This window comes from Fundulus heteroclitus, chromosome 13, assembly GCF_011125445.2.
Source record: "Fundulus heteroclitus isolate FHET01 chromosome 13, MU-UCD_Fhet_4.1, whole genome shotgun sequence".
NCBI lineage: Eukaryota > Metazoa > Chordata > Actinopteri > Cyprinodontiformes > Fundulidae > Fundulus > Fundulus heteroclitus.
This window is the reverse complement of record NC_046373.1, coordinates 7,998,910-8,026,554: the sequence shown is the minus strand read 5'-3', so window position 1 is coordinate 8,026,554 and position 27,645 is coordinate 7,998,910. Positions and strand designations below refer to the sequence as shown.

The window sequence follows — 27,645 nt, the reverse complement described above, 5'->3', positions numbered from 1 at the left end:
TGTTTTTCATTTCGATTTTATTGAATTTATGTAGACATGAAACTAAGAGAGAAAGCATATCGAAACAAATGCAGAGCTAATATACAAAACAAATTATTTAATCTTGTTTATCAATGTAATGTACAGGTAACCTGGTAAAGAATAAAAAGTATCACATATTGAGGCGACGAAACGATACATTCCTTCACTTTCTTTCATTTCCCTGGAAATGTAACAGAGTGACACGAAGGACTGATCGCAAGGAAACCTGTCCGAGAAGCACTCATTGCTCTCCAACAGATCTGCTGTTACAGCGTGGCATTTCTATAGATAAATATCAGTTTCTGTGGAGAAAAGAAAAGGAAAAGGAAAAAAAGCTTTAAAGAAAAGAGCTGTGAAGGTTGACGTGCGAGTCTTGGCAGCAGGTATTACTGCGAGTCTCTTACGAAAAGCACGAAAAGCAGTGACTTAGAACCCAAACTGCATGGTTCAATAAAAGACACCTAATGTGTGGAAAGACTGTTTGCAGCGATGGCTTCATGCATTTCGAAGGAAGAGCGACTGCGAACAACAGGATAAAGGATCGCTGAAGGATCGAGAGGCGGTAGATGGCGTATGCACATTCTCTTTCCACTTCACCTTGCGTGTTGGCCTGGCCGTAAATGTTCCTGAATCACCTGAAAATAACTTAATCTGTCTGATCACAGTTTGCTCCCAACATAATGGAAAAAAATACGGTTCAAATAAAACCTGGTGAAAGGCTTTCCACCAAAAGACATTCAGGTGCACACTGTTCGACACATAAGAAAAACAAAAAAACAAAAATAATGGCAGCTTTAGTCAAATCTGTGTACCCATTACAATCATGGAGAACATTCAGGACACACATTCATTGATATTTATGTTAGTCTTGGTCAGACCGATCAGGATATACAGTAGAGAGAAACATCTGTAAATCTTAAAAACGTACAGTACGCACAGTCAACGGTGGATAAACATTCTTTTCATGCATTTCTGTGGAAGTATCTGAAATTTGACCGATATGTACCTCCCTCTTGGTTTCTCTTTCGTTTTATGGACATTCAGCGTTGTTTGAGGCCACAGTTGTACAAGGTGGATTGTTGACTTGAGGTGTTTGAGCAGTTACAGGACGACAAAAAGCATGCAACCTTTTGAAAGTGTCCCACACCTTTCCGAGGCAATAGCACAGTGAAGTGTGATAGCAGGTATTGCCAAAGATACAGGTCAAATGCTGTGGTCATTTTTCTAGTCACTAGCTAAGTGGCAATTTGAAAAAGAACAATAAAATACTGTACAGTCTCAGTAAAGCTAGTGCTAATCTTTGGTCTCCTAAAATCCAGTAAAGGACCTTTTGACACTTTAAAGTTGAAATAGTTAATTTTAAATAAAGCCCTCTGTAGCTCGAAATGCAGACATCATGTAGCAATATCGTTTAGGTAGGCTTTGTTGATATTCTAGATTTCAGTACAGTGTTGATCTAGGAACTCCTGAACACTTAAAGGGATTATTTTGAAATAATAATAATAAAAATATTTTCACTTGGGATCCACTTTCTTTTATTCCCCTTTTAGCAAAAGCAGTAAAGAACATGAAGCCAATCAAAGTCATTTTTAAACTTTTTGGAACTTATGTTGCTAATTTTAGCACACTATTGAAAAAGGTCAAGCCTAGCCTATTTTAACTTGATCCATGGCTGCTCCTTTGAATGCAAGAAAATATATGTAGGACACTTGCTTCAAAATGTTTAGCTATTTGAGACATTCGAAAAACCATTGTTTCTTTTTCACTTACCTCCTGTTACCTGAACTGAAGAAGAAATATTGAACAACCTTAGCATCCTACTGGGGTTAGCCTAGCTTGTTTTAGCTCAACTCTTGGCAGCTTGTGAAATTATTAGTGGTAGCTCCTTTCACTTACAACATACTTTAAATTGACACTGACATGAAAATAGATTACCATTTGAGATATTTTATATGGTTTTTGTTACCTTATACAATAAGAGTACTGAACAAACTTTTGCTAGCTACAAAAAAGGGGAAATTAGCATAGCTTGTTTTAGCCCGTTTAATCATTCGAGATGTCCAGGAAGTGACATCATTGATTATTTGCTTCATTATATGCCAGTTGATAGGGGAGATTAGCCTAGTTAATTTTAGTCTAACCCCTGCCCCTCTTTGTTTTAATTGCTGCTTTGGTCATTCATGGTCTTCTCCTGATGAACTTCATGAGGTTAGTGACTTGAAATGGTTCTCTGTCTTGAAGGATTTTCCAACCCTAATAATAATAAAGACAAACCATTGAATGAGAAGGTGGGCCCACACTTTTGACTGGTAGTGTAGATCCTAATATTGGCTTTGTCCTGTCTCAACAAATTCTATTTATGAACTATTTAGGCTAGGCTAATCCCTGCGCTCAACCTCAGGAGAGAAAAAAAATATAAAAAGAAAAACTATCCAAAACCAAAAGCAGCTTATTCACACCAACTGAATACAGATGTAGGGGTATACAGATACTCTCATATAATGGTTAGATACAAATAAAGAGGAGAATGCCTAAGTAATGGTCTCTGAACCCTGTTGTCTTGGTACCAAAATGTCCTGAAGGCAAACATGGAAATTTGCAGAACATGGCTATGGATGTGATTAGGAGAGGAAGCTTAGGCAGAGAGGAGAGAGACAGAGAGGTAGTAGTCGTTTCCCAATTCTTCTTCACACCTGTCTCCTCCTGTCCCGTGCTTTTGAAAATGTTTCGTATGGTTCCCGACCCATCTGTTTCCTCTCGTCTCAAAGATGTTCCTTCAGCTTTTTCATGTATAAAATCACTTCCAGACGTGTGCTGTCATGTGCGCTGAACTCGGGGCTGTTGAACTTCCTGTGTGCTGGCTCCCGTATCCCGCCATGTTGTTGGTGCTGTAGAGATTCATGCCAGCTACTTGCTGAGTCATCTAAAAGAAAGCGAACACATTTCAGAACCAACAGTGGGATGTTTTTTTTTTTTTTTTCTTATTGAAGATACTCCCAAACTATGACACACATACCTGTGCCATGTTCCACTGAAGCTGCTGGCCTTGATGAACTCCATACACTTGCTGATGAGGTAATGGGGCCATGCCTCCAGCCTGCTGCTGTCCCATCATCCCACTCTGCTGTGGAGCTAAAGCTCCGTTCTGCTGCTGTAGGAGCACTCCACTTTGCTGCTGTCCAATCATGCCCTGGCTCATCCCTGTCATGTAAGGTGTCGCTACAACACCGCTCGGTTGAGCCATGGCACCCTGAGTGCCCAGTAATCCGTTCTGTTGTCCCGTCATACAGTTCTGCTGCGCTCCGACCAGGCTGTTCTGGTGAACCCCCATCAAACCACTCTGCGGCTGACCCATCATGGCCATTTGCGACGTCATCATGGCTCCTCCCATTCCCCCAACCTGGGCTAAAGAATGGTATGGACCGTAAGGGTGGGTTGGAAATCCCATTCGGTTCATGTACAAGCCTGTTGACAGAAAAAAAAACACCATAAGGACCGATCATAACGATTAAAATAAGCTAACCATCATGCACGTCTTATAACATCTGAGGGAAATCTGTGCAGATCTCACCATGTGCAGCCATACTGCTGGCGTGCAGTGAGGGGGTGGAGGCATAGAGGGAGAGGATAGAATCCTTGGACAGCTTCTTGACGGTGCCTTCCTGTGTTTTGGGTTTTGGATCCATGAACAAGCTGAGATTTTCAGGCACTGAGGCAGTCACTCTGCTTTGAGGCAAGGAGCTGGATACAGGCTGCACAGAGTCAAATAGCCAAAGTAAAAAAAAACAATATATCAGAATACAGAATTCTTAATATATACACCTTTGCATGTAACATCTTCTGATTTCAGCACAAGCCCTAGAAGTACCAAGCACCCAACAAGATAAATATGAAAAAAAAGAAGAAAAAAAAAAGAAGGAATTCTTGGTTGTATATCAACAAATGTGTTCTAATATTACAGCTAAAAGGTTTCTATGTCTTTTAGAACAGCAAATATTTTGAAAGGAAAAACTAGGTCTCCACTTTCAGTTAATAGGATGGTTATCACATGGCAGTGATGTTTATACAAATCATTAGCACAGAATTTACAAAAAATGCTTGACAGAGTCAAGTAACAGTCTTTGAAATTAGAAAATAAATGTCTTTTACACACTGGACAATGATACCGTTCATGATCAATCCTATGCAAGACCGTTTGCACAGATTGTGGGCTGGTAGAAGAAAACAGCTACTTTGAAATATAAACATCACTTTCATCCATCTGTAATGACAAATGCGAAAAACAAAAAGGATCTCCCAAAGTGTGAAGCATGATGGAGGTAGAATCATGATTTGGGTCTATTTCTGTAGCACCTGTGCCCTGACGGTGAATCACTGCTTGACTTACTGAATCACTTTTATACATAACGTTAATTTAAATTACATTTGATATCCTTTTTTTATGGCTGGGCCCATACCACAACTAGGTTCTTGGTTGGATGTAATTTGTTACCTCTCTACAGCTTTAAAACGATGCCAGATAGACTCCTAGATCAACTGCTCACCACACAGGAGATCAAAGATGTTTTTCAGGTTTTGGATAAAATATTAATCACACAGTGATGTGTAACAGTTCTACCTAAAGCAAACGGCTGATGTACTGGACTAATATATGGTTACCATAGAATTTGGGACATCTTTGTCCCATTTTTTTTTAAAGGCCATGTTTCATATTTCAGACTTTTAGCCTCTTACATTCACTTTTTCTTCCCCAATACATCCTGTCAGATACTCCTTCCATTTTGTAATATTTACGTTTGGCTCCCAATTTTAAGGTCCCGACAGGAAATCTGGTGTTGAAGTACGTCCGCCAGTATTATGTCCTTGCCGGCGTTGCAGTGATATCTCATTGAATACTAGGAAGGCCAAACCTCCCCTGTAAATTTTGTAAAAATAATTGGTCAAATATGCATTATTAAACTTCATAAATGTAGTCATTAAACTGCACTGAATGTGCACTAGAATGCGCTTGATTACATGAGTATGTTGTAATCTCTCGGAGGAGCTGCCTGTCAGTCTCTATGCAAAATCCCCGTTGAGGTTTGAGCCTCTGTGCATCGAAGCAACCAAGGAGAAAGTAGGGCCCTGATTGGATGAGACGCAAAATTTCGTCACCTCCAGTGAGGTTAAATCTCTTAGGGGGTCTATGGAGCAGGAGCGACCCAGGGGCGGGTCATGAAGCTGGCTGCTCGATGCTGATTGGTAGTAGTAGCCAGACAGACGGGAATTTGTACTCATGAGACACAGACGAGAGAGGAAAAAGCGATCATTCAGTCAGAACAGTCGTTTTGTGCTGAGCCCTTGCCGCGGTTTCTGGAGTTTATTATTACAGAGCGCTTCACAACAGCCGCTGTACACACAACAGTGTAAATAAATTACAAAATGCCAGCGTTATTGCACCGTTTGCATCTTGTTAAAGTTTCGTTCGTTCGTTTCTTTACCATTGTAGGGAAGCAACTCGCGAGCTAGCTTGTTGTTAGCCCAGCCACGATGGCAGCAGACAGGAAGTTCTGTTACAAATAAATATATTGTTGGCCATGTCTTTTGATGAAACCATGTCAGGGATGCGTTGTTTGGTCACAGATGGAGTTTTCAGTTCTGAATAATTTTGAAAGAGGATACAAACAGCATGAGCAGAGCAAAGAACATGTGGTTTCATGTGCAAGGTTAAGTTGTTTGGGGATGGTCAGGGTTGAACATGACATCAATGAAGGTGTGCGCATTCAGGTAGCAAAACCAATGAAAGAGAGAAAAAGAAATAGGGCCTTCTTGAATCGACTTACTGATGTTACTTCTTTACTTGGCTGCCCAGAGCTGGCATTCAGGGGGTATGATGAGGGCAGTGAGTCAGCCGATAAAGGGAATTACAGGAACATTAGCTAAATATGACTCTGTCTTGACCTCACAGTTCCAATCATCAGCTGTTTTCTCGTATGCCTCATTCCATCCAAAATGATCTGATTTCTGCTATTGCTGCCACTGTTTCTGATGAGATCAAACGTGACATTCAAAGTACCCCATTTTTTGGATGAAACTACAGATTCATTATGCCATGTACAGATGTCTGTAATTGTTGATTATGTGGATAGTGCAGGCAAAATACAGGAACGTTTCATTGTATTTGATTTTTTTTTTTGACGTGTCAGAAGGATGAGATGCTCAGTCTGTGTTTGAAGTTCTAAGCCACAACATGCAGAGCAGCAGTTTCACAGAAAAACGTTTGGGCCAAACCTATGATGGGGCTGCGGTCATGGCTTCTTCACTCAATGGCCTGCAGGCCAAGGTTAAAGAAATAGCCCCGTGCTACATGCACACAAGCTGAACCAAGAGTTGTCTCAGGGCGCTAAACGCTTGCCTCAGTCAAGTGTATTTGCTGCAACTCTCACTGGGTTTGGCACTTTTTTTCAAAGTCTACAAAGAAAATGTAATTTCTTGAGTCTGTAGGGTGTTCAAAACCAGTGTTGTATAGTAACGAAGTAAAAATACTTCACTACTGTACTTAAGTATATTTTGGAGTACTTTATACTTTTCTCAAGTATACATTTTTTTGATTACTTTTACTTCCCTATATTTCCGTACTTAATTGCATACTTTTACTCCGATACATTTTCAATGTTTGGTTTAGTTACTCGTCACAAAAAAAAGTGTCGGTTTGGCTCAGCCATATGTGCGTACATGCACAGGTTCGCCCGGAGCGCCACTGTTTGAAGCGCTCGGCGTGTCATTTCCAAGTTGCCGTGCGCCAGCCAATCACTAACGTGCCTGGCCTTTGATTGACATGGTAGAGACCCCCTTTAACTCCGCTCTTGTTGGTTGTGCTGTCTTAAATCCCGCCTTCCCTCTTCCTGATTGGCTGTTTTCTATTACGTGTGTGTGCGTGCATGTGCGTACGTGCTTGGAGCACGAGATTTCAGTTTTGATTTTAACTGGGATACTAGACTACGAAACTAGTCCCAGTTAAGAAACTAAATATTATCTGCACTAAAATAGGTGAAAGCTGCTTAGTGCAGTTCTAAATAGAAGCAGCAGAGAGAGTTTTGAATTGTTGAACTTGAGAAATGTAAGTAACCAACGTTAATATCTAAAAATAGCATTTAATTCTGAAGTATAACACATTTTATCAACAAAAACCTAATCTCCTCTATAAAACTAAATATTCTGTACCAGACAGGAGTTCTGAAGACTGCTGGAAAGATGGAAAAACTAAGACTATAGGTCATAAAAATTCAGATTCTTAGCCACAGCCGTCTGAAAAAGGTGAGAGTGTCACTTTTACCATTATTTCATTGTAATTGTTGCTTTCATTTATTTTCGCCCATTTGAGGCAGTTGCTACTCTTTTTTAGACCTTTGCGTAGTTATAATAGTATGATTAGGGTTCCACAAAATAACAGTGTTATTCATTTGACTATTTCTAGTTCTAGAATTAGGATAAAGACAAATAAAACAAAGGAACACAATTTACATTGGTTTTATTGTTCATAGATTTCCACACTGTCCATTAATAAATTATTATAAACCAGGGTCGGAGCTAGCAGATTCAGAGGGCAGAGAATTCCCAAAGTATCAAACATATTCTACCTCCTGCAATGGAAGGGAAAAGTTGTTATGGGCTGGCTGATATACAGCAGGTCAAAAAAGGCCATATTTTGGCTGCAGTGCTTGCTGTTCTCTGATGAAGAAAAGATCATCTAGTGCACTAAATTCAATAGATGGGTTGAAAATATCCAGTATAAAATACAGAGATTTGTGTGTGTGTGTGGTGGCGGCAGGTGTAGAGGGGGGGGCCCAAAAACAACGTGTTGTCCCGCCCCCAGCAAAGCTGTCAGCTGGCCTGCATGCAGGTGTATCTATTAGCAGGTTTACCACTTCCTGTAGGTTAACTAAGCCTGGTTTATCACTTAACCATGTTCTTAATTTACACCCCCTTTGCCTGCACTTGGTTGTGTGTTGGTTGCATAGCACTGACCTTGCTTGAAGAAGGAAAACTGAAAGCTTACAAAAAAGTTGTATTTTCTGTCTAAACTTGGTCTAAATTTCTCCTGCACTTGGTTGTTTATATTATTTTAAGTGAATTTGACTTTTAAAGTTTACCAAAATCTAAAAAATGGCATTCAAACTGCATGTGCTTTGTTTTACTTTTTACTTTTACTTTTCATTACATTACTTGAGTACATCTATTTTTACAGTAATTTTCATACTTAAGTACAAGACATTTCAGATACTTTAAGACTTTTACTCAAGTAACATTTCAGTCGGTGACTTGGAAGTCATAGTCCATAGTCATATTTTGGAGAATTACTTGTACTTTTACTTGACTCTGAGATTTCAGTACTTTATACAACACTGGATTTCAAGGCGTTTTTTTTTTATTTAGAAGGTCTGCAGTTTCTGGAACTGGTCAATCCAGGGACGTTTGATGAAATGAAACAAGAGTTTCCAGAGCAGGTGTTCCAAAGTGTCCTGAAAATATATGGTAATTTACTTGATTCAGGGAGAGTAAAATCTGAACTTTGAGTTTGTTTTCCTTTTGTATGCATATACTGTAGCCGAATCTTCAGTGAAACTGATGTTGTTTTTGACATTGTCCAGCAGAGGGCTATGGGTGTGGGGTTTTACAAAACTAAAGTTGAATCTCTCCTGGCCTTTGTCAAGTTCTACATTCAAATTGTGACTTGCAAGGGAAGAGAAGAAAACTGTGTGACTTTTATGGTATTTCTTAAAGATATGGAATGAGATGGTGCAATGTCACAGCTGTACAAGCTGTTGTGTTCGGTTGCCACAACAGGAGCTACATCAGCTGGTGTAGAACGCAGCTTCTCTTGCTTGAAAAGAGTAAACTCATACACACGCAACACAATGGGCCAAGAGCGTTTAAGCAAACTTGCTCTACTGCACATTGAGAGGAAACCGGTCATATCACTGGAAAAGACAGTCAGTTGGTATGACAGGGTCATTGACCATTTCATGGAAAAGGAGAGAAGGGCTGATTTAGTTTATTAATAATGTGTTTTATGCATTTCTACATTTGTTAATGCGATACGTTACGTTTGGATTTAATTAACACCATTGAGCCTCTCCTGTTCCTCCTCTTTGGGATGTGGTCAACAACCTTTAAAAACTGTGAGCGGTACGGCGTGGTACGGGATTGGTGAACGAGCGCGACGTGGTGATACAATACAAAGTGAAGACGGCTGCAGAAGAGCCAAAAGTCTGAGGTCAGCGATTCAGAGGTGATTTTCAAATTTTTCTTATCCAAGAAATATGTTTTCTTTTTAATACTTTTTTTTTTAGGTATTTCTCCCTGTCAGATATTAAAATTATGGTGGGCTACGGTAATAGCCAACAACTGAAATGCAAATGAAAGGAAATGGTGATATATACCTTTTAAATAATTTTATCACTTCAGCACACATGAAGACGAGGAAAACCTGACACATTTCACTATGCGGACAGAACAATGACGTCACCGACGCTGCATTAATAAAGCATCTGTATACTGCAAAGGTATAGCATGGAGTATGTAGAAATGACTTTAAACTACCATAGTTTTTGTAGAGGACACTGAGGAGGGGACTGGCAGAGAGCCAAAGAGATCCAGAGCCGATTGTGCCTGAGCTGGATTAGACACTGCCGGGCTCTCATTACCGTCTGGAACACATCCTCCACCATTAGATACCGCAGGACTTGGGGTAGGTGCATCTAATGGAGGGTAGATGGGAAAACACAAACAGTTAGAACTCTTCTAGGTATGAGTCAGCCGTTTTCAAATCAATTTATCATATTAAGCCCTGCATTTTAATCCTATAAGTTGTGATAATTCATGCACTGCGAGGTTGATGCCTGACAGACCACGCCCATTGTGAGAGAAGCATAGAGCAGGGTTGAGAGGTTTACAAGATACAATACCGAGTCCAAGTAGATCTGTGACGGCCTGGGAATCTGTCTTCGGGCTGACGTCTTTTTTCTGGGGGAAATCAATACAATTAACGCAACGTTAATGCTAACTGAGAAATGGGCATGGATCCACTTGTATTTTCTTCTCCATCAATTTCACTACATTTCTAACATCAGTCTTAAAAATGTATGCCTGTTTCGCCTTTTTGTCTAGCCATCAGTAAGTAGCTGTGCAACACCAGCTCAGTCCTGCCCACTCTTCAACCGAAATTTTGAAAAAAGAAAAAAAAAAAGAGACCTACCAGTTTCATTTTCTCAAACACAACGGGTTCCTTGGGGATGTTGTCGCAACTCTTTTCTTTCTGTAAGCAGGAAACAGCGTCCTGTTGAGGTTACACGGCAATTCTACAATTTTTCCTCTGGCAGATGCTGCTCGAGGGAAAAAAGCACACCTCTTATTCTTTAATGCAGCGGCTGTAGACTCACCCTGAGCATCTGGATGTCAATAACCTTATCCATGTACTTCTTTTTATCATACTTGTCCCTAATGAAGATCTCGGCAGCTTGGTCCGTCTCGGGCCGCTGGAAGCATTCGGGTAAGAAGGCCTCGTAGAGACGTTTGGCCTTGGTGTTTCCCATCTCTTGAACACACTAGGGTCACCAGCGCACAACAAAAGCAGTTACTGGAGCGCGTCAACGGGGAGGGTAGAATATTCAAGATCCAACAGAATCCTATAGAGACACTAATGGGTTGGGGAGTCCACGGAAAATAATGTTGACTTTAAAGTCTTTTGAGCTCAACCAAGAAAAGCTGGTACACTGTTTGCGTGACTCGGCAAACAGCGGGAGAAATCAGCGGTCGCATCAGCATTTTCATCAAATAACATTTTAAACCGCAGCAGCAGAAGGATTGAAAGGTTTTCAAACAGTAATTTCTAAAATAAATTGCTTAAACGAATCCTGGGAACTGATCACGCATCCTCCGATCTCAGTATTGCCGACGCCGATAAGCCGACGTCAAGCTAGCGACTCGTTCACCCGTTAACCGCACTCGTGTGCAAGAATTGCGCAAGAACACAGTCACGGTCTAAGCAGACGGCGCATTTATTGTCCAGAACAAGAAAACTGTACCATCAGCTTAGAAAATAACAACTCCTAGTCAATGGCTCTGACATTGAGGCGTGTAAGAAACAAGCTACAATGCATAGCTGAATAATCGTGTAACGTAACATTTGTTTGACACAAAGCCAATCATTTCAGGCTTCACGCTGACGCTCACAGTGTCGATGACGGCTCACTAGTTGGCATTTTAATTCCCTTCGCTCTGTAACCGGGGAGTAGATTGAGATACTGGAAAAAAAAACAACTATTTTTTAATGCACTACCTTCTTATCTAGAGATCTGTGGCATTAGCTGCTATAATATGATTATGCCGGTGTGGTTTGAAGCTTTTACTATTCCATCACTTTAAAACAGGGGACATTTAAGGCCTCTGACCTGGACCTGTTCCTGTGTCCACTGGTCCAAGTTGACGGACTTGACCTTTGAGATGTGGACGCCCAGATTTCGATGAATCCCAGCGCAGCGGATGCAAATGAAGATGCCTAAATTCCAGGAAGCCCATCGTGGTCCTGGGAGAGAAACAGAGGAAGGAGACAGAAAAAAACATTTGAGCGCAGAGTGGCCATGCGAGAGAGTAATGAGTCTATGCAGTGGTATAACAGAGAGCCAGATCGCGTGGGAGTGAGTTCAATAAATAGAGGGTGAGTCTGAAACCTCAATTATGAGTCTGAATTCAGCAGGGAGCGCATGTAATCTCCTGTAAATTATGAGGTTTGCTAATATATAATAGGATGCGATACATGTGTTAATCTACATGGCTGAGAAGGCGTGGAGCACACACAAAAAAAAAACACACACACACTCTCAGTCTGGATACCTGCAGGGATGATTACTCATTTGGTCATGAGCCTGCATGTGTGGGAGTAATGTTATCTGAACGCGCTATTATGTCCACAACACTGCCATATGCATCTAAATGGATCCATCTGATGTTTGCAGCTCCCTCTCAGTGCTGCTAACACCACATGTAGAAGATATGATGCGGGGTTGCAGGCTTCAACTTACTTTTTGTCTTATTCTTACCATATGTTTTATTTCTATTCAAACTTACCTTTATTGTATTTATTTTTACATTGTTTTTATCAAGCCTTAGCTTTTTTCCTTCCTTTTCTTTTCCTTCCCTTCTTTTTATTTTTTTTGAACATTATTTTTATTGAATTTTCTTTTAGTAACACATAACATGCCCAGTTTTACATCAAACGTCTGTTAAGTTTCACCCTGTCCCCAAAACTCTCCCTCCACCTAACCCTTTTCTTAATTCACATATTTGTAAGGAAAGACACGTTTCTTTGTACCTAATATACATATGCTTATATATTTCCATCCGTGGACATCTGTGCATGCTTATCCACATCGTGAGAAGAAAAAAGAAAAAATTGAATTTTCCTATAATAACACATAACATAGCCAGTTTTACATCGAACGTCTATTAAGTTTCACCCTGTCCTCAACCTTCCCTCCTCCCACACCTTTATTGATTCATATATTTGTAAGGATAGACATGTTGCTTTGTACCTATGTGCATATGCTTATATACGGTACTTCCATCCTTGGACATTTGTGCCTGCTTGTGCACACTGTGAGAAAAAAAAAAAAAAAGCTTTAGGTTTTTCACAGTTAATTTTATATTTAATATTTACTGTGCCCTTTATGTCTTTAATATCATATGTTTTTATACCTAGTTTTAATATTAATAATAATAATTGATCATAAGCACCTTTGAAAACGCACTAGGATACTGTATGAACAAAGCAATAAAACCACACAATGCAAATTACACAGAATAAAATAGGAGAATGAGATTATGTATGCCATCTTGAAGAGGTGGGTCTTGACTCTGGATATGAACAGAGGGAGACCAAGTCAAATTCCTTGTAAGTGTAAACCTACTTGGCGATTAAACTTGATTCTGATTCTGAATTTAAAGAGAATATTGTCAATGGCGAGTAGGTAATTGAAGATAAGGGGAGATTTCCTCTATTAGGGATTGCTGCAAAGCCATGGACAATGCAGACGATTGTCCCTGTGACTCTACGCTTCCAGGAGGAGTGAATGCTGCTTGTCAAGACTTGATGCAATCTTAACGCCACCAGGAAAATATGAGTGAGAAAAGCTACTAAGAACAATGGTGTGGAAAGTGTATCAAAGGCTGCATTCAGACCAAAAACGATGAGAACAGGCCGGAGTCAATTATCAAGAACGGACATGCCATTTTGTTAATTCTCTTCTTATGTCCTGTCTTATGGTTAAAACATGATTTTCCTTCGTTCTTAAAAGTTTTTGAAATCAAGAATGTACATGTTTTTACATGGTTTATTTTCTATCAAGTATATTTCCTACTTTAAATGACGCTCTCAAATATTTTTTCCTCTTTATACTATTACCTTAGTACTCAGTGCTATTGGTGTTTTTTGTTGGCTGTTTCTTGTTTTTCCATAAATAAAGCCTGATTGAAGGGATACTTGAACGGTTGATCCACTGTGGCCTCTTCACCACTAGGTGGAGGAACAGCTTTGGGGTCGGAAACCTTCTCTCCTGTCACATCAAGTCATTGTGCAGAGTTGAGGGAAAGGCCATTCTGTGCAAATGAACGATGAAGCTGATTTTCAGGAGGAATATCCCACAAAAACCTTCCGCTTGCGGCAGCTGCGGAAACTGTGTGTCGGGTTACAGTCTCCAAGAATAGCCCTTTGTCTTGGCTGCAAAAAGGGCTATTACATTCTGTTAGTAAGATTAATCAGGCATATCTTTTTTTCCCCCCAACTTAAAAAGCAGATTAAACAACAAATGTAAACATAAGCACTAAGATGAAACCAGTAAATGTAAACCACAGCATCATCAGACCGTATGTCCATTCATCATCCTGACTGTGGAGCAGCAGCATTAGCGCTCATGCCAGCTAATAATAGTAGAATTACTCTGCAAAGCCTGCTTAACCGCTGTAAACACTGCCACTGACAAGGAGAGACTGTCAATTGTACTGAAATTCCTTGAGAACTTGTAATTTGCTAATCCTTCTTCGTTCTTTTTTTTTTTTTTCCTCAACCCCCTCAGCTTCTGGCCCCTAATTCTTCTTCTTATCAAACTAATTCCCCACCACTCCATTAATGCCTCTTTGTACATACAAATCTCTCTCACACAGTCACAATAACCCTTTTCTCTCAATCTCTGCACCCATTTGTTTTGCCATTTTTTCCCCAAACAAGCCTAATCCCTCCAGGATTAGGCTTGTTTGCTCTTTTCTTTTGCATATTGCAAAGATTTCCGATATTGTTATAGCCACTGTGACAGCAGCGGCTCTATGCAAAAGTGATGTCAGGCTGGACTAGAAAATGCTCATCAGGCATACATGTTTGCACTTTTGGAAAGGAGAAAGAGAGAGTCCAGTTGAGAGTTATTCTCCATGAGAGTTTTGGCGAGAAGGAAACTATATAAGATCACATACAAAAAAATAAATAAAAAATTTCAGCACACTGAAGAAGGCATGCTATGCTATTCCTATTGACCATTGGCTAATAGTGACAGGGGCTGTATCGAGATCTTGTGGTATGCCATCGAACAATGCTGAAAGGCCTTGATATTTTTGGTCTGATTGAAATCTGCATATCTTATCCTGTTGCTGTCAATGCTTTTACTCCATCTGGTAATGTAAGCATAATATTTCACTATAAGCCATGTATATGTATATGTAATAAAGCGTTTGTCCCTTCCTGATTCCTTACTTTTTTGCATGTTTGTCACCCTTAAAGGTATTGTGGACAATCTTTTTCCGGCTTCGAGTTCCAGGGGGGTTGGCTTGGGGTGGGGGATCACCTTATCCATTGATTGTCCCACATGACAGTTGTGTCATGCTCATGTAACAGCATGGTGCGTGCTCGTTCTTTGTTAGTTTCCACGCTTGCTGCACACTTCCAGCGTTTATGTATCACGTGAGTTTGGGTTTCAACCGTTCGTTTTAGCTCCGCTGCTCTCACCGTATGCTTTGAAAATGGCTGAGAGTGGCAAGAAGCAAACTGTCTCACAAGTTTATGAGAAGAAGAGTAAGGCCTCAGAAGAAAGAATTAAGACCAGAGTGGATTCAGACGATGCCACTGAGAAGCACAAGAGCAGGTAGGATGGTCTTACGCAGGTTTGGATCCTTTTTCTCCCTTAATAATAAAAAAACTTTATCTAAAAAAAATGCATTTTGTGTTTACCCGGGTTGTCTTCGATTAATATTTAAATTTGTTTGATGTTCTGAAAGACTTGATTGTGACAAACATGCACAAACAAAGAAGATATCCAGAGAGGACGGGTCTAATATTTCAAAGTAAGAAAGGAAGGAGTTCTTGAATTTCGTTGTTGTGCGGAATGAGGTGACTAATAAATATTTCTGAGCAACTTGTCCCTTAGCAACCCACGATATCATGAAACCAATATTATCGTTCAACTTATATGTTTAATGCATCAATTTGTCAAATCTGTTTATCAGTGGATATTTCTCGGCCTATATTGAAATGCAGTGAACATAGATATCCGTTAGGGTGCGTTTGATTAGCTAAAAAAACAACTAAGCAGATAAAAAAGCTAGCTATATTTCATATTTTGTTGTGAAGCTGGTAGTTTGCTTCAGTGAGGAAGCACACTTAAAACTGTTTTCATTTTTTGGTTCCTGCTGTTGTTGTTAATACAGTAATAGCATAAAACCATGTTATTTTGAAGGTCAGGGCGTTTAAGCATACGGACGATAGCTTTTAGGTCAAAGTGTGGCTCTGCTAACCAGCTAGCATAGCTACTACATCCTGCTTCTGAAGTTCTAATCCGAGGCGTGTTATGAACATTAGCAGTTTTTGTACTTCAGGGATTTACAAGAATGTGCTTGTTAAATCAGCCATAGAGGATAAAAACAAAAACAAAAAACTTTTAAAAAGTGATTCAAAGCCACATACAGGGCTGCAGTGCCTGTTTTAGCTCAAATCAATGCAGGGGTTGAGTAAGAACTCATGATAAAGGGTGTTCAGCAAACAACGCACACCTCCAGGTACTTCTAACTGCGATGGCTGAGAGAGAGTAGGAGGATCAGATGTCTAATAAAAGGAAAGGAGAGACCGAACACGCACCTCAGAAGAAGCAAAACGGCTATGCTGTGTGTATTGCAGTTTTCTTTCATAAGCACAGTTAATGAATATTTAAACTGGACATTAAAGGTGAAGGTGTTTGTCATACCTTTCGCCGTTTTAAAAAAAATCTTTATGGGGTGAGGTGCCCGAAAGCAGATGGTTAGAAGTAGCTGGTCGATGAGTCATTCTGGCGAAAAGTGAAGGTGGTTGTGTTTGTGAAACATGGAAGCACACGTGTGGTGGAGAAGGCAGAGGCAAACAGGACGGGGTTTTCTTAGTCATCAAATGGTGGACTTTGGTTGTTTGACGGCGCACGTGGAGTTGGGACAAAAGTGAATGCAAACAGACTTAAAATCAACGCCCGTTAGAATCCGTAGCCGTATGTTCTAAATAATTCAGTTCCTGTGAGCAACCGTCTTGGGAATGCATTTTCCCCCTTTATCTCCAAGTGCGTTTCTATTTGGAACAACAACATTTGAATAGAGATCTTTTAAAGGCCTACACTGTTCTAAGTGTGCTTCAAAAAGCACGCTGGACGAACCCGCCCTCTGACTTGCCGGCAAAGTTGCTCGAGCAGGGGCACGTGCCTCATTAGCCTACATCCCACAAGGATAACACGGTGCTCTCTCCAAGCGCAGGATTAATCCTTCAGAGCCTCGCTCATAAGGGGACAGTGCACCCTCCTTCGCCTCCACGCAAACACACACCGAACACGGACGCACTTGTGTCATCCTCCTGTCCTCAAGCGCCAAACCCCAACCGGAGACCCTTAAGCCATCCGTCGACCCGGTCCCGATCCGAGCGTGGCAGATGGGTCCCCCCATTTAAAATTTACCAACGCACCCCCCACCATCTGTGTCCTGTGACTAAGCAGGAAGACTGAACAGGGTTGCACGTTAAAAAAAAGATAAAGTAAAACTCGGATCACTCTAGCCTGTTTCTTATTTTAATCCCCAACAGGTTTTCTTACACCGGTTGTAAGTATTGTTTTAAAAGGCAACGCACTGGATTAGAGACGCACGCAGAAATGTGTTGCTGACTGGACAAGGTTTGATTTTCCGGCTCGATCCTCCTCGGCCGCTGTCACCGTCTTTCGCCTGTCAGTGAACCCATCATATTAGGCTGTGCTGACAAACAAAAACACAAAAACGCTTGGCGTGGATGCTGTCACTCAGTGTGGAAGAATGAAAGTGGCAGTTTCCCGGGAAGGGGTTCAAAGGAAGACAGAGGAAGGACATGTACAAATGTTGAGACTCTTCTGCTGATTTTTTATTTATTTTTTTCAGGCTACAAGAGAGAACAAATCTTTCCTACAGGTAACAGGTAACAGGAAGTATGATTTGAGGACAGAAAAGTTGTTTATCCCTTTTAGGGCTTCTACCCCTGTGTGTTATGGAACGTGGTGTCAGCCCTCTGGAAATGTTAGAGTAAGGATCTATCTTCTCACCGGTATAAACACAAGAACTGGATAGTCGTTAATATAAGCTGCTAAAAAACTTTTTAAAATATCCACTCCATGATGGTTTTGTCTTTATTCTAATACATCAGTAAAACCCCTATCACTTGCATGAAGGGCTAACATCAGGGTTACTTCATAGCAAAGGATTTACTTTTACTGCTTTCAGTGCCCACACAAGATGCCTATTGTTAGTGGCTTAGCTACTGAAGTGTGTCTCCAAAATGTTGAGAAAAAATTTGGTTAATCGTATTTGATCCCGCCTTCGCGATTTTAAGCACTGGTGGCACAATTGATGTTTCACCGAAAATGTGGAGCAATTTACAAAAATCATCAATTATCCCTTGAAGAATTGTTTTTAATACTGTTTTTTATATTCATATAATTCTCAAAGAGAAATAACTGAAAATATGTATTATTATTTCTGTATTATTATGATTATGAATATACTCATGGATGCTGATAGAGGTAATTTGGTGGTGAACACATCGAGCTACCCTTTGACAAATGAACACAAATGCAGTATGATCAACGACAGGCAACATCTGTTTGGTAATGCTTTGCATTCCATTGGAGCGCAAAATGATTTTGAACACAGGTTTGACTGATCTGAACATTTATCTGACAGGAGATCTTTGTCGTTTTACAGCCAGTGATTCAGCTGAAGCTAAATAAAAAAGAAAAAGTTTCATATAGTTGGGATGCAAATCTGAGTAATCAAAGTTTGGAAAGCAGATCAAGCAAGCAATGCTTTGGTTTTATCAGAGTCTTTGTGCCTGGGTATCCTTAACAACTTGTGTTTTCCAGAATGTCTTTTGCACAGATGAGAAAACGTATGTAAATAACCGTAGACTGTAAATATCAATGTATAATTGCAGTGTATGGGTTTAAAAAAATGTTCTATGGATTATTTTTGCAATTCAGGTAAAATTGGAGAAATGTCCTTTACAAGCACCGACTCTCAACTCCAGACGTCTGTCTCTCCAAACCGAGAGGACCTCAGCTGCTGTCATCGGCAGTTAAGATGATTGACACATAAGAAACAATTACGGTATGCTTTGTAAAATCCATCTCGTTAGAGGCTTTTTTTTTTTCAAAACACAATGTAGCAGCAACGTGGTAAGGGCAAATGTACCAATCACGCTTTTACTGGCTCACACATTTTTACACTTTGTCATCAAATCTGACGCTAACTGTCTTTCTATGGGCTATATAACAAACTCATCAGTGTAAACTTTGTTTCAAATGTAACAAACCCTGAACTGTAAAAAAAATCCTGTGATACAGATTCCTCCCTAGAGGTAGTTTGAATCAAATATTATCAATATCACCAGCGATGCATTGAAGCATTTGTAAAGTAAAAGTTTATCGTTTAGTTGGCCAGATTACTTGCACTTTTGCTGCTATGAGGTCCCCAAAATGTTTCTGCTTAATTAGAAGATATGCATATTACACAGTAATTACACACTTGTGACATACACAGCTAGCTTCTTTTAAGCTTAAAGAAAAGATGTTAAGATCTCCTTCAGACTACACGGATTAAAACTTATCTCATCACAAAGAATTGTTGTGAACAAAAGCCTACCTCCTCTGAATCGGACCTTATGCTGAAAATTGAGCTATACGTTGATCAATGCATCTTCTAAAGGGGAGAATATATAGTTATGGAGGCATTTCAAGTGACTGCAATACCGTCTCAGAACTTGCATCGCGCGTTTCCCTTAGAGCTCACATCCATCGCACGTTTACCAGAAAAGGACAAGAAACAAACCAAACCCCTCAAACCAGTGCATGAGCTATTTTTTGGAGCTGTGGTTTGCTTCCTTCAAAAAAATTCTCCTATGTTCACCTTTGAATATATGCATCGGAAAAAAAGCTGACTTTCGCCTTAACGGTCACATATGGTGCCCTGGAACCTCTTTGATTATTTTGCAACTAGTACCCGTGATGACAAACAAGCAAGCTGAAAGCCCGTGGTGGAACATAACAGGCATGAATACTAATGAGCAAACTTCAAACTGAAGACAAGGGAATATGGCTGCTAGGAGTCTGAAGCAAGTTGGCGCCGTCCTGCCAATGGCAGACTCTCCTCAGAACTAAACCCTCTTCCAGAGGGCACAGGTAGCCAATCGTCTTCGTGTTGGACTGGAAATCCCTGCTGGTTTTTGATTGGATGAGATTAAAGGCTGCAAAGGGAGGGGGGGGGGGGGCTTTTAAGAGCTTGTGGTGGAGGTGTGTGTGTGTGTGTGTGTATATGGGGGGGGGGGGGTTGTGACATAGCTAGGTGATGTCTCCACAGCAACCTGGGCATAGACTGTATGTAAACACAAGCATAATGAGCTGAGAGAAATAGAAAAAAAAAATAAAACACCTTTGAGACTGGAGTGTTGACTGCATTATACACCCGCGTCTTCCTCTGTCACTATCTACTCCTTATTTCCTGGAGGTGCTGGAGGTTTACATTCTCTGTGTCACTTAGTGAGGAAGTGGTTTTAAAAAAAAAAAAAACCTGAATTATGGTTTTACACAACACCTGGCAGAAAAGTGGGTGGGGAACGGCTTGCACAGCTATACAACTCAACCAACAGAGGTATTGTGTGTGTGTGTGTTTTTTTTTATGGCTGCCGTGTTTGTACAGTAACACAGCGTGGGGAGATTGCTGGATAGGAGGGTTGTTTTTGCACTTTCACATCACTTCCTCCACCGTCGCCCTCAAAGGTGGAAGGCCAAGCCGTCGACGCAAACGAGATTAGCTCCGACGTCACCGTTAGCCATATGGCTAAAAGCTTAACTTTAGAGAGCGGCCCACGTGCGGGCGGAGGGGTGCGGGGACAGGGAGGAGGCGAAGCTGCGGCCTGCAATCAGGATTAAATCATCAGCGTATTCATTAGCAGCTTCATCAAACAGAGTTGGGAAGTAGCCCCGACGCGTGACCTTTCAATCAGCGTGTGGATCCACAAAATAATAATTCATGCCTAAATAATGAATGCAGAGGAGAAAATCTGCTCTAAGTCGTAGAAAGACATCGATAGTATGCTACATAAGTCATCATACCCTTATAGACACTAGGGCCTCATACTGGAGCGGAAAGAGCACTGTGCATGATTTTTAAACTAAAAGCAGACTCGTCTCTACAGACTGACTTCTAAATAAAATAAAGAGGATCTGAGAACTTAAGCTTTGACTTCCAGCCACGGATTCTCAATTTCAGATTTAAGTCTGGACTTTGCTCTTCTAGCACATGAGTATAGGGGCGACTGTGGTTTGATGGGTTGAGCACTTGTCTGGCGATCAGAAGGTTGTGGGTTTGATTCCAGCTTCCCCTTGCCACATGTCGATGTGCCCCTGGGCAAGGCGCTTAACCCCAAATTGCCTACCGAGCTGCGTCTCGGTGTATGGGGAGTGTTGGCTTAGTGGTTAGAGCAGCGCGCTTGCACTCAGAGAAGGATGCAAGTACCCGGTTCGATCCCCAGCGCCTGCACTCTGGCTCCCTGAGCAAGACCCTTAACCCCAGATTGCGCCGCACATGGCAGCCCACTGCTCCCCAAGGGTGATGGGTTAAAAGCAGAGAACAAATTTCATTGTAATGTATGTTTCAATGACAATAAAGATGATATTACTAATATGATTCACATTATTCTACTATAGCACTAGCTGCATCTTCAGCGCTCTCGTCCCGCTAGAAGGTGAACCTCAGTCTCTAGTATATTTTGCAGGGATGGTTTCTTTGCGTTTAGCTCCACCCACTTTACCGTCAGCTCTGACCAGCGTCATTGTCCTGGCTAAAGAGAAAACCTACATCATGATGCTGCTACAACCAATCCCTCATTGGGGTGGTGTGTTTAGGTTTCCACTGCAAAACAGTTGTTTTTTTGTAATCAGCCTTCAAAAAGACAATTTTAGACTCATTTGCCAATAGTACCTTCCTCCACAAGGGATGGAACCTCTCACAAGCTTGTTCTCATCAGACATGCATTTCTAGCCAGACTTCCCTTTGTGGAGTGCAAAAGCGATAGTTGAAGCCTACCTTAAGCTTTGGATCTCTGTTCTCCTCCAAAATAAGCTTGGCTATTTCTCTGATTAATGATCTTCTTACCAGGCTTCCGGGTTTAGGTAGACAGCCATGTCTTGTGAGATGTTCAAAGCTTGAGATGTGGATTTTTTTTTTTTTTTTTTTTACCTAACCCAGCTTTAAACTTCAACATATTGTTATCCCTGACCTGCCTGCTGTGTCCCTTGGTCTAGATTTTATTTAGGGATGTTAGAGTAAAGGGACTAAACACAAATGCAGAAAGTCTGACTTTACGTCAGTCTATGAAAATAAAAAAATGTATATGTTACTCTGAAGTTTGGGGTTTCAACAAGACCAAGAGTAAAATACCTTTTCCAGGCACTATAAACCAACATGAAACTCATATTCAGAGGGTTTTTAAATTATAGCTTAATCTTTCTCTGTGTGCATATATTTGTGTTCCTGCTGCTGGTCCTCCCTCGGCTCCCTAATCTCATCCGCAGTCTAATTATACCAGTCTGCCTGAAAATCGTGACCAGTCACGCCAATCAAAAGGGCAAGAGTGCACGCATGCTTAACGAACTCAAGATCAAGCAGGCAGGAAACGAATGAGAGGGAGAGATGGCCATAAAAGACCCTGTGCTTTCTGAAAAAAGGCTGACTGCGAGCCTCATGAACGGTCAGGGAGAGCTACCGAACGGTCAAAAACTCAAAAAAATCCAACCTTGTTCTGACCCGTGAACAACACCTGGAAGCCCTACCAGGATTCTAAACACAGCAGTCTTCGGGGCGGAGGTTGTTACTGCAGGAAGGAAACTCAAAGTTAGCTATTTTTAGTCTCAGCGAGGCTTTAAAAAGGCGTAAGAAGCTGTTTATTGTGTTCACTACGGAGGCAAATCAGCTATTCCTTCAGGCCGCTAAGACAGAGCTAGGCTCCAGCATTTTGTAGCTCTGCAGCTCCGTCCATATCACATCACAATATATCTGCTGGCCAATATTTTAGGCTTATATTTGCGTCCCCCCCCCCCCCCCTTGCTTTAGCATCGGCCAATACGTGCATGTGTTCGCAGATCCATTCGCGCATTCAGACACCATGCCTTGAAAGTGCGTGAAGCGCATGCACTGCCGCGCCCTACCTGGCAAAGAGCGGCTAGTGATGTCATAAGACTGAGTGCCAACAATAAATATAGTACGTTTTCAACTTTTAATGTAGTTTTAACTGTCATTTTTATCCTTTAAAAGTCTGTCTCTGTCTCACTCTGAGCGGGAGGGAATAGCGGTGTGTGTCTGTTATTGTCTGAAAAGGGGCTGGAGAAGTCAATAGAGTGTGTAATTTACTTTTTCTCTCGCTCTGCCACTGAAATCAGTGTGTCAACGTTAGATTCTGAAATGGTGGTAGAGCCGCTTACTGTCGACAGAGGACTCCTTTCCCACTGTTTAAAAACGCTACGTCCGATCTCCTGCTGGCGAGCTGCCACCGCTGTGCGCGTTCCCATGAAGAATCATGCATGCACATGAAAACAATCACTAATCACTCCGACAATCGGCAGCACATATCAGGTTAGACTGATGTTAAAATAATTGGTATTGGCATTGGCATTAAAAAAACCTGTATCGGTCCATCAGTCGCCAGGCACACTAAAATATTGCATAATCAAATTAAACATTGGATTTCTTATCCATACATTATATTGTATATTTAATTATTGTATATTTAATTATTGTTTAGTGATTTGGCAGCTCGTGAAACAGGGAACTTTACAGCTATAACACTATGGGATTTGTCACATTTTGTTTTACAGCCCACCAGTAACATTAGGAAAACATTAGGAAAACCTAACGTTTTAGGAAAAAATAATGTATTATTATTATTTTTTTTACATGTCCTGTCTGGCAGTGTAACATTAAGAGTTGCTGTCCTAATGCCAAAGAAAGCCCAACAGATTTACTTTCACAAGTGGAGCATTACTTCTTTCACCATAATGATATATATATATATATATATATATATATATATATATATATATATATATATATATATATATATATATATATATATATATATATATATATAAACACTTTATTAGATATTATTGTGGTATCATTTCAAATTCAATGAACACAGAAACTGAAAGATAAGACAAAAGATCCCCAAAGCCCCAGCTTAGTGGGGGCCACAGAACCCAGCTCCAGACCCACAAGACACCCCATACCAGAGACCCATCAGTCCCCCAGGAGCCCCTCCACATCAGCCACAACGCCCCATAGGACAAATCCAATGGACCTCCACCCCCACTGGGTGATAAAGCCGATCTAAGGAGCCCAGAGAGATTGATCTGAAGTGGATGCAGATGCTGTCTCAAGACTAATAATCCAGCAAAACATCTCTATACTGATTAATACTGAGAATCTTTTTACTTTCCAATTCATGAGGATAGTGTTCTTAGCAATACATACGGCAGAGAGGGCCATGCAAATTGATTTTCTCCCCAAAGTTACCCAGCAAGAAAAACTTAGGGGGAAGGTGAAACATTGCATCTCAGACACTTTGACAAGCCGTCACATATCTGGCCCCCAGAACCTCTGAACGGGCATACATTACCCACAGTGCATGAATATAATTATCATGGTTATTACCTATTAATCATAATATTTTTCTAAAGTATCCCTCGGGGAATCTGTACAACGGATTTCTGGGTCGTGGGCGCTCTGCGTAGGCGTCTCCATTAAATGACAAACCTCTCCGCTGCTGAGGCACTCCTCTGACAAGAGGCGGCCCGGCGAGGCAATCTCATCAAACCCGCAACCGACAACGAGCTCCGCCGGCGCTCACCAACCAGGATCACCGCCCCGGTAGAATCCAAAGTATACAAAAAAGAAAAGCTGCTGCAGACTGGGTTTATCTAGAGCCACTGTTACGGCTTCTGCAGCCCATCGACAGTCTCACCCACATTTCTTTCCAAAGGCATTCCTCCCCATCACAAACTTTGACGTATTTTACAGGGATTTTATGACATTGAGGAACAAACAGTAGCACCCAGTTGGGAATTGAAAAGGAATCTGGTCAAATCTTGCATCCATTTGTTTTCCCCCCTCTCTGAATAAACGCTTTGTGGAACCACCTTTCCCTGCAATTAGGGCTGCAAATCTTCTTGGCTTCCGTTGGGCACCACTTCTATCGCAAAATAGCTCAAGCGCCGTCAGATTTTATGATAAACGCTCAAAGCACGGCATTCACACCGTGAAACATAGTGGCGGCAGCATCATGCTGTGGGGATGCTCCTTTCTTTGGGGGTGAAGGGAGCCTGTGAGAGGCTGCAGAAGCCTTCAGGCTCCCTTCAGCAGAACACCTCTTCAACCGGAGCCACAATGTAAGGGTTTACGTCAAAGCACGTCGGCGCGTTTCAGTTTCCAAGTCAAAATCCAGACCCGGATCAAGCTGAGAGCCTCTGGCGACCGCTGCGACTCTGGACGCGACGGTGTTTCGGTCCTCGGCCTTACGTGTTTGCAACCTAAACATCGATGTTTGCCCACCAGCGTTGCAAAACAGGTTCGGCAAACAGCCGAGGACGTGGTTCAAGGCCTCCCGGAGGACACGCTGCCGGGTCAGGAGACACGTATGGCCCCCACGTGATGGCGTGTTTGCAAATCCTACACCCCGACTCAGGGCAGAGACCACCAAAAAAAAAAAACACAACAACAACGAGGTTCTGTGAATTCCCACCAGGCAGCTGGTCAACATAAGTGGAACTGCAAACATGCTGCACAGCTAATCTAAGAGGAGCAGCCTCAGTTTGTCATAAAAAAGTGACATTTTAACGGCGGAGAGGCTTTTCCTGTCTGCTCCCAGCCTACAGGAACAATCTGTTCAGGGTGATTCAAAGTCAGCACAGGTGTTTCCCCTACATCTTATCCAATCTGTTTCTGCCAATGTGCCTCATTCTGTCTGGCGATCTGGTTCTCGCCATAACTCTCAGAGAAACAGAGGTGAACCAGGTAAAAGCCCCATCCTCATTTACACGAGGCATCCTCACATGATGTAACTGCATGGCATCTTGTCTGCCTCGAGAGTATGTGGCCCCAGTCTCTTGCACCACAGCGCAACGTGATTGGCCGAGGGCAGATGCATGCAATGCCGCATTTATTTCCCGTGGTGGTAATCGGATAATTTGGTCGGATCCCGTGCGCAGGGCCACCTGCGGGCGCGATCAGACGCAGGACGAGGCAGGGAGGAGGAGGAGGAGGAGGAGGGGCGGCATATCCGATGCTGATATGACCCACCTTTAGATTCGCAGTCGGCGCAGTATTTGTTCTCCTCCAGCGCCAGCAGCGAGTTGAGCACCGCCTGGTATCTGTCAACGTCCTTCACAGATTTGCCCGTCATCGCTCCGAGTCTGAGTCCACCCTCCGCCACACAAGACCCCCTGATTTTTTTCTCCCGTCCGCGCCGGCTCTTGTAAGGGAGCTCGAAGGGGAGGAAAAAAGAAAAAGAAAAAGAAAAGCGGGACGGGCAGAGAAGGCGATGCGCTCAATTCCACCTCCCCCTCCTCCTCCTCCTCCTCCTCCTAAATGTGTGGAGCGCAGTGAGTTTGCTTGACCGCGATCAGAAGATGAGAGAGAGCCTCTCCCCAAAGCCCGGCGTGCACGGGAAAACAGCCACGTGATTTCCAGGACTCCAAATGAGCAGCTCACTTTGAAGCACATCTGTAACCTATCAGAGTCAGAGACCGCTGCCCGCTCCTCGGAGAGCGCGTCTCTGCACGCCTATGCTGCCATCTTGTGGTCAAACAGTGTATTACTGTTGTATCAATAACTCCGTGAGCCGAGGAAGGTAGAGAGGACAGACTTGTTTACTAGGAACAAACAGCACAACTGCCATATTGTGAGTGGCAAATGTAACGGGGAACTACAAAACACAGATTTTTGACTTCTCCTAATATTACGCTATTCTAATTGCATCCACTTATTTGTTGTTCATATTTCCATGCCTCCTTCTATGTTTGATTTAAATGTTTGACTTGACATAAATCCCCTGCTGTTAAATATAAATACTTTGTACTTTTTAATTGTAATTAATCTTCTTCTGTTTGTGTATGTTTTTACCATCCTCTCTGAGAGTCTTTTTTTCACGTCAGTGTTAATTGCTTAATTAAAATATTCCGACTAGAAACAAAAATAGACTTTAATGGACATGTTTGAATTTAATTTCTTTTTTTTTTTCATTTTATTACTTTTCATGAAAAATCTAGAATATCTGACAGTTCAGTGAAGACAAAACAGCCCACTCAAAAGCTAAAGTACTTTTAAAAATATGTTTAAAATGCACGATTTAAATATATATATTAGAAATTGAGTAACATTTGTTGTCCAATATGTAAATGTGAATATTTCAAATGTCTTATCTATTAACATTATAACAACAATTTAATTTAGTTATCTACTCTGACTTAAAATCCAACAGAAAATACACATTATAATAATAACAAGTCGGTCCAGAGGTCTCTGTTGTCAGTCTCCGCAAACATGTGGGAATCATGTCAAGTCCAAATGCAGCTCACAAGCATAACATTTAGAGCATCCTTCCCCCCTGAACTGGGAATCTATGTTGTCAAGTGGATGAGGGAAATCACACACCCAACAATACAGACTACATGAAAGCAGGTAAAGCAGCATGGGCTTCCTTAGCACCAAAGCACATCCAGAAAAGGATCCCCTCTCTGCCAAGCTGTACTGATTAAGTAAATCAGGAAAAAGTCAAGTACTCAGCTTAGTGTATACTATACTATACAGTACACTGACATACTTTTCAGCATGCTAACAATTATTTTATAAAAATAAGTTTGCATTACTCTTCTTAGTTAATGTGAATTTTCTGAATTTTGGGTTTTCATCAGTTGTAATCCGTATTCATAAAAATAACTGAAATAAACACGAATTTCACTTTTAATTGTTGATTTATTAAAATAAATTACCCCCTCGAGTATGTTCTAAGATGACAGG

At 41.4% G+C, this 27,645-nt stretch overlaps 1 protein-coding gene across 1 annotated transcript; it reads right to left on the bottom strand.

Moving 5' to 3' along the window:
- smap2 (small ArfGAP2) lies at positions 1-26,223 on the bottom strand. The gene is made up of 9 exons (XM_036144985.1): positions 25,927-26,223; positions 11,454-11,587; positions 10,443-10,607; positions 10,259-10,318; positions 9,969-10,026; positions 9,604-9,761; positions 3,593-3,773; positions 3,038-3,486; positions 1-2,944 (listed from the first exon to the last, which is right to left on the bottom strand). The coding sequence occupies exons 1-9, from the start codon at positions 26,027-26,029 to the stop codon at positions 2,819-2,821; spliced, it is 1,434 nt and encodes a 477-aa protein (XP_036000878.1). The 5' UTR covers positions 26,030-26,223; the 3' UTR covers positions 1-2,818.
- Positions 26,224-27,645: the final 1,422 nt, after the last annotated feature.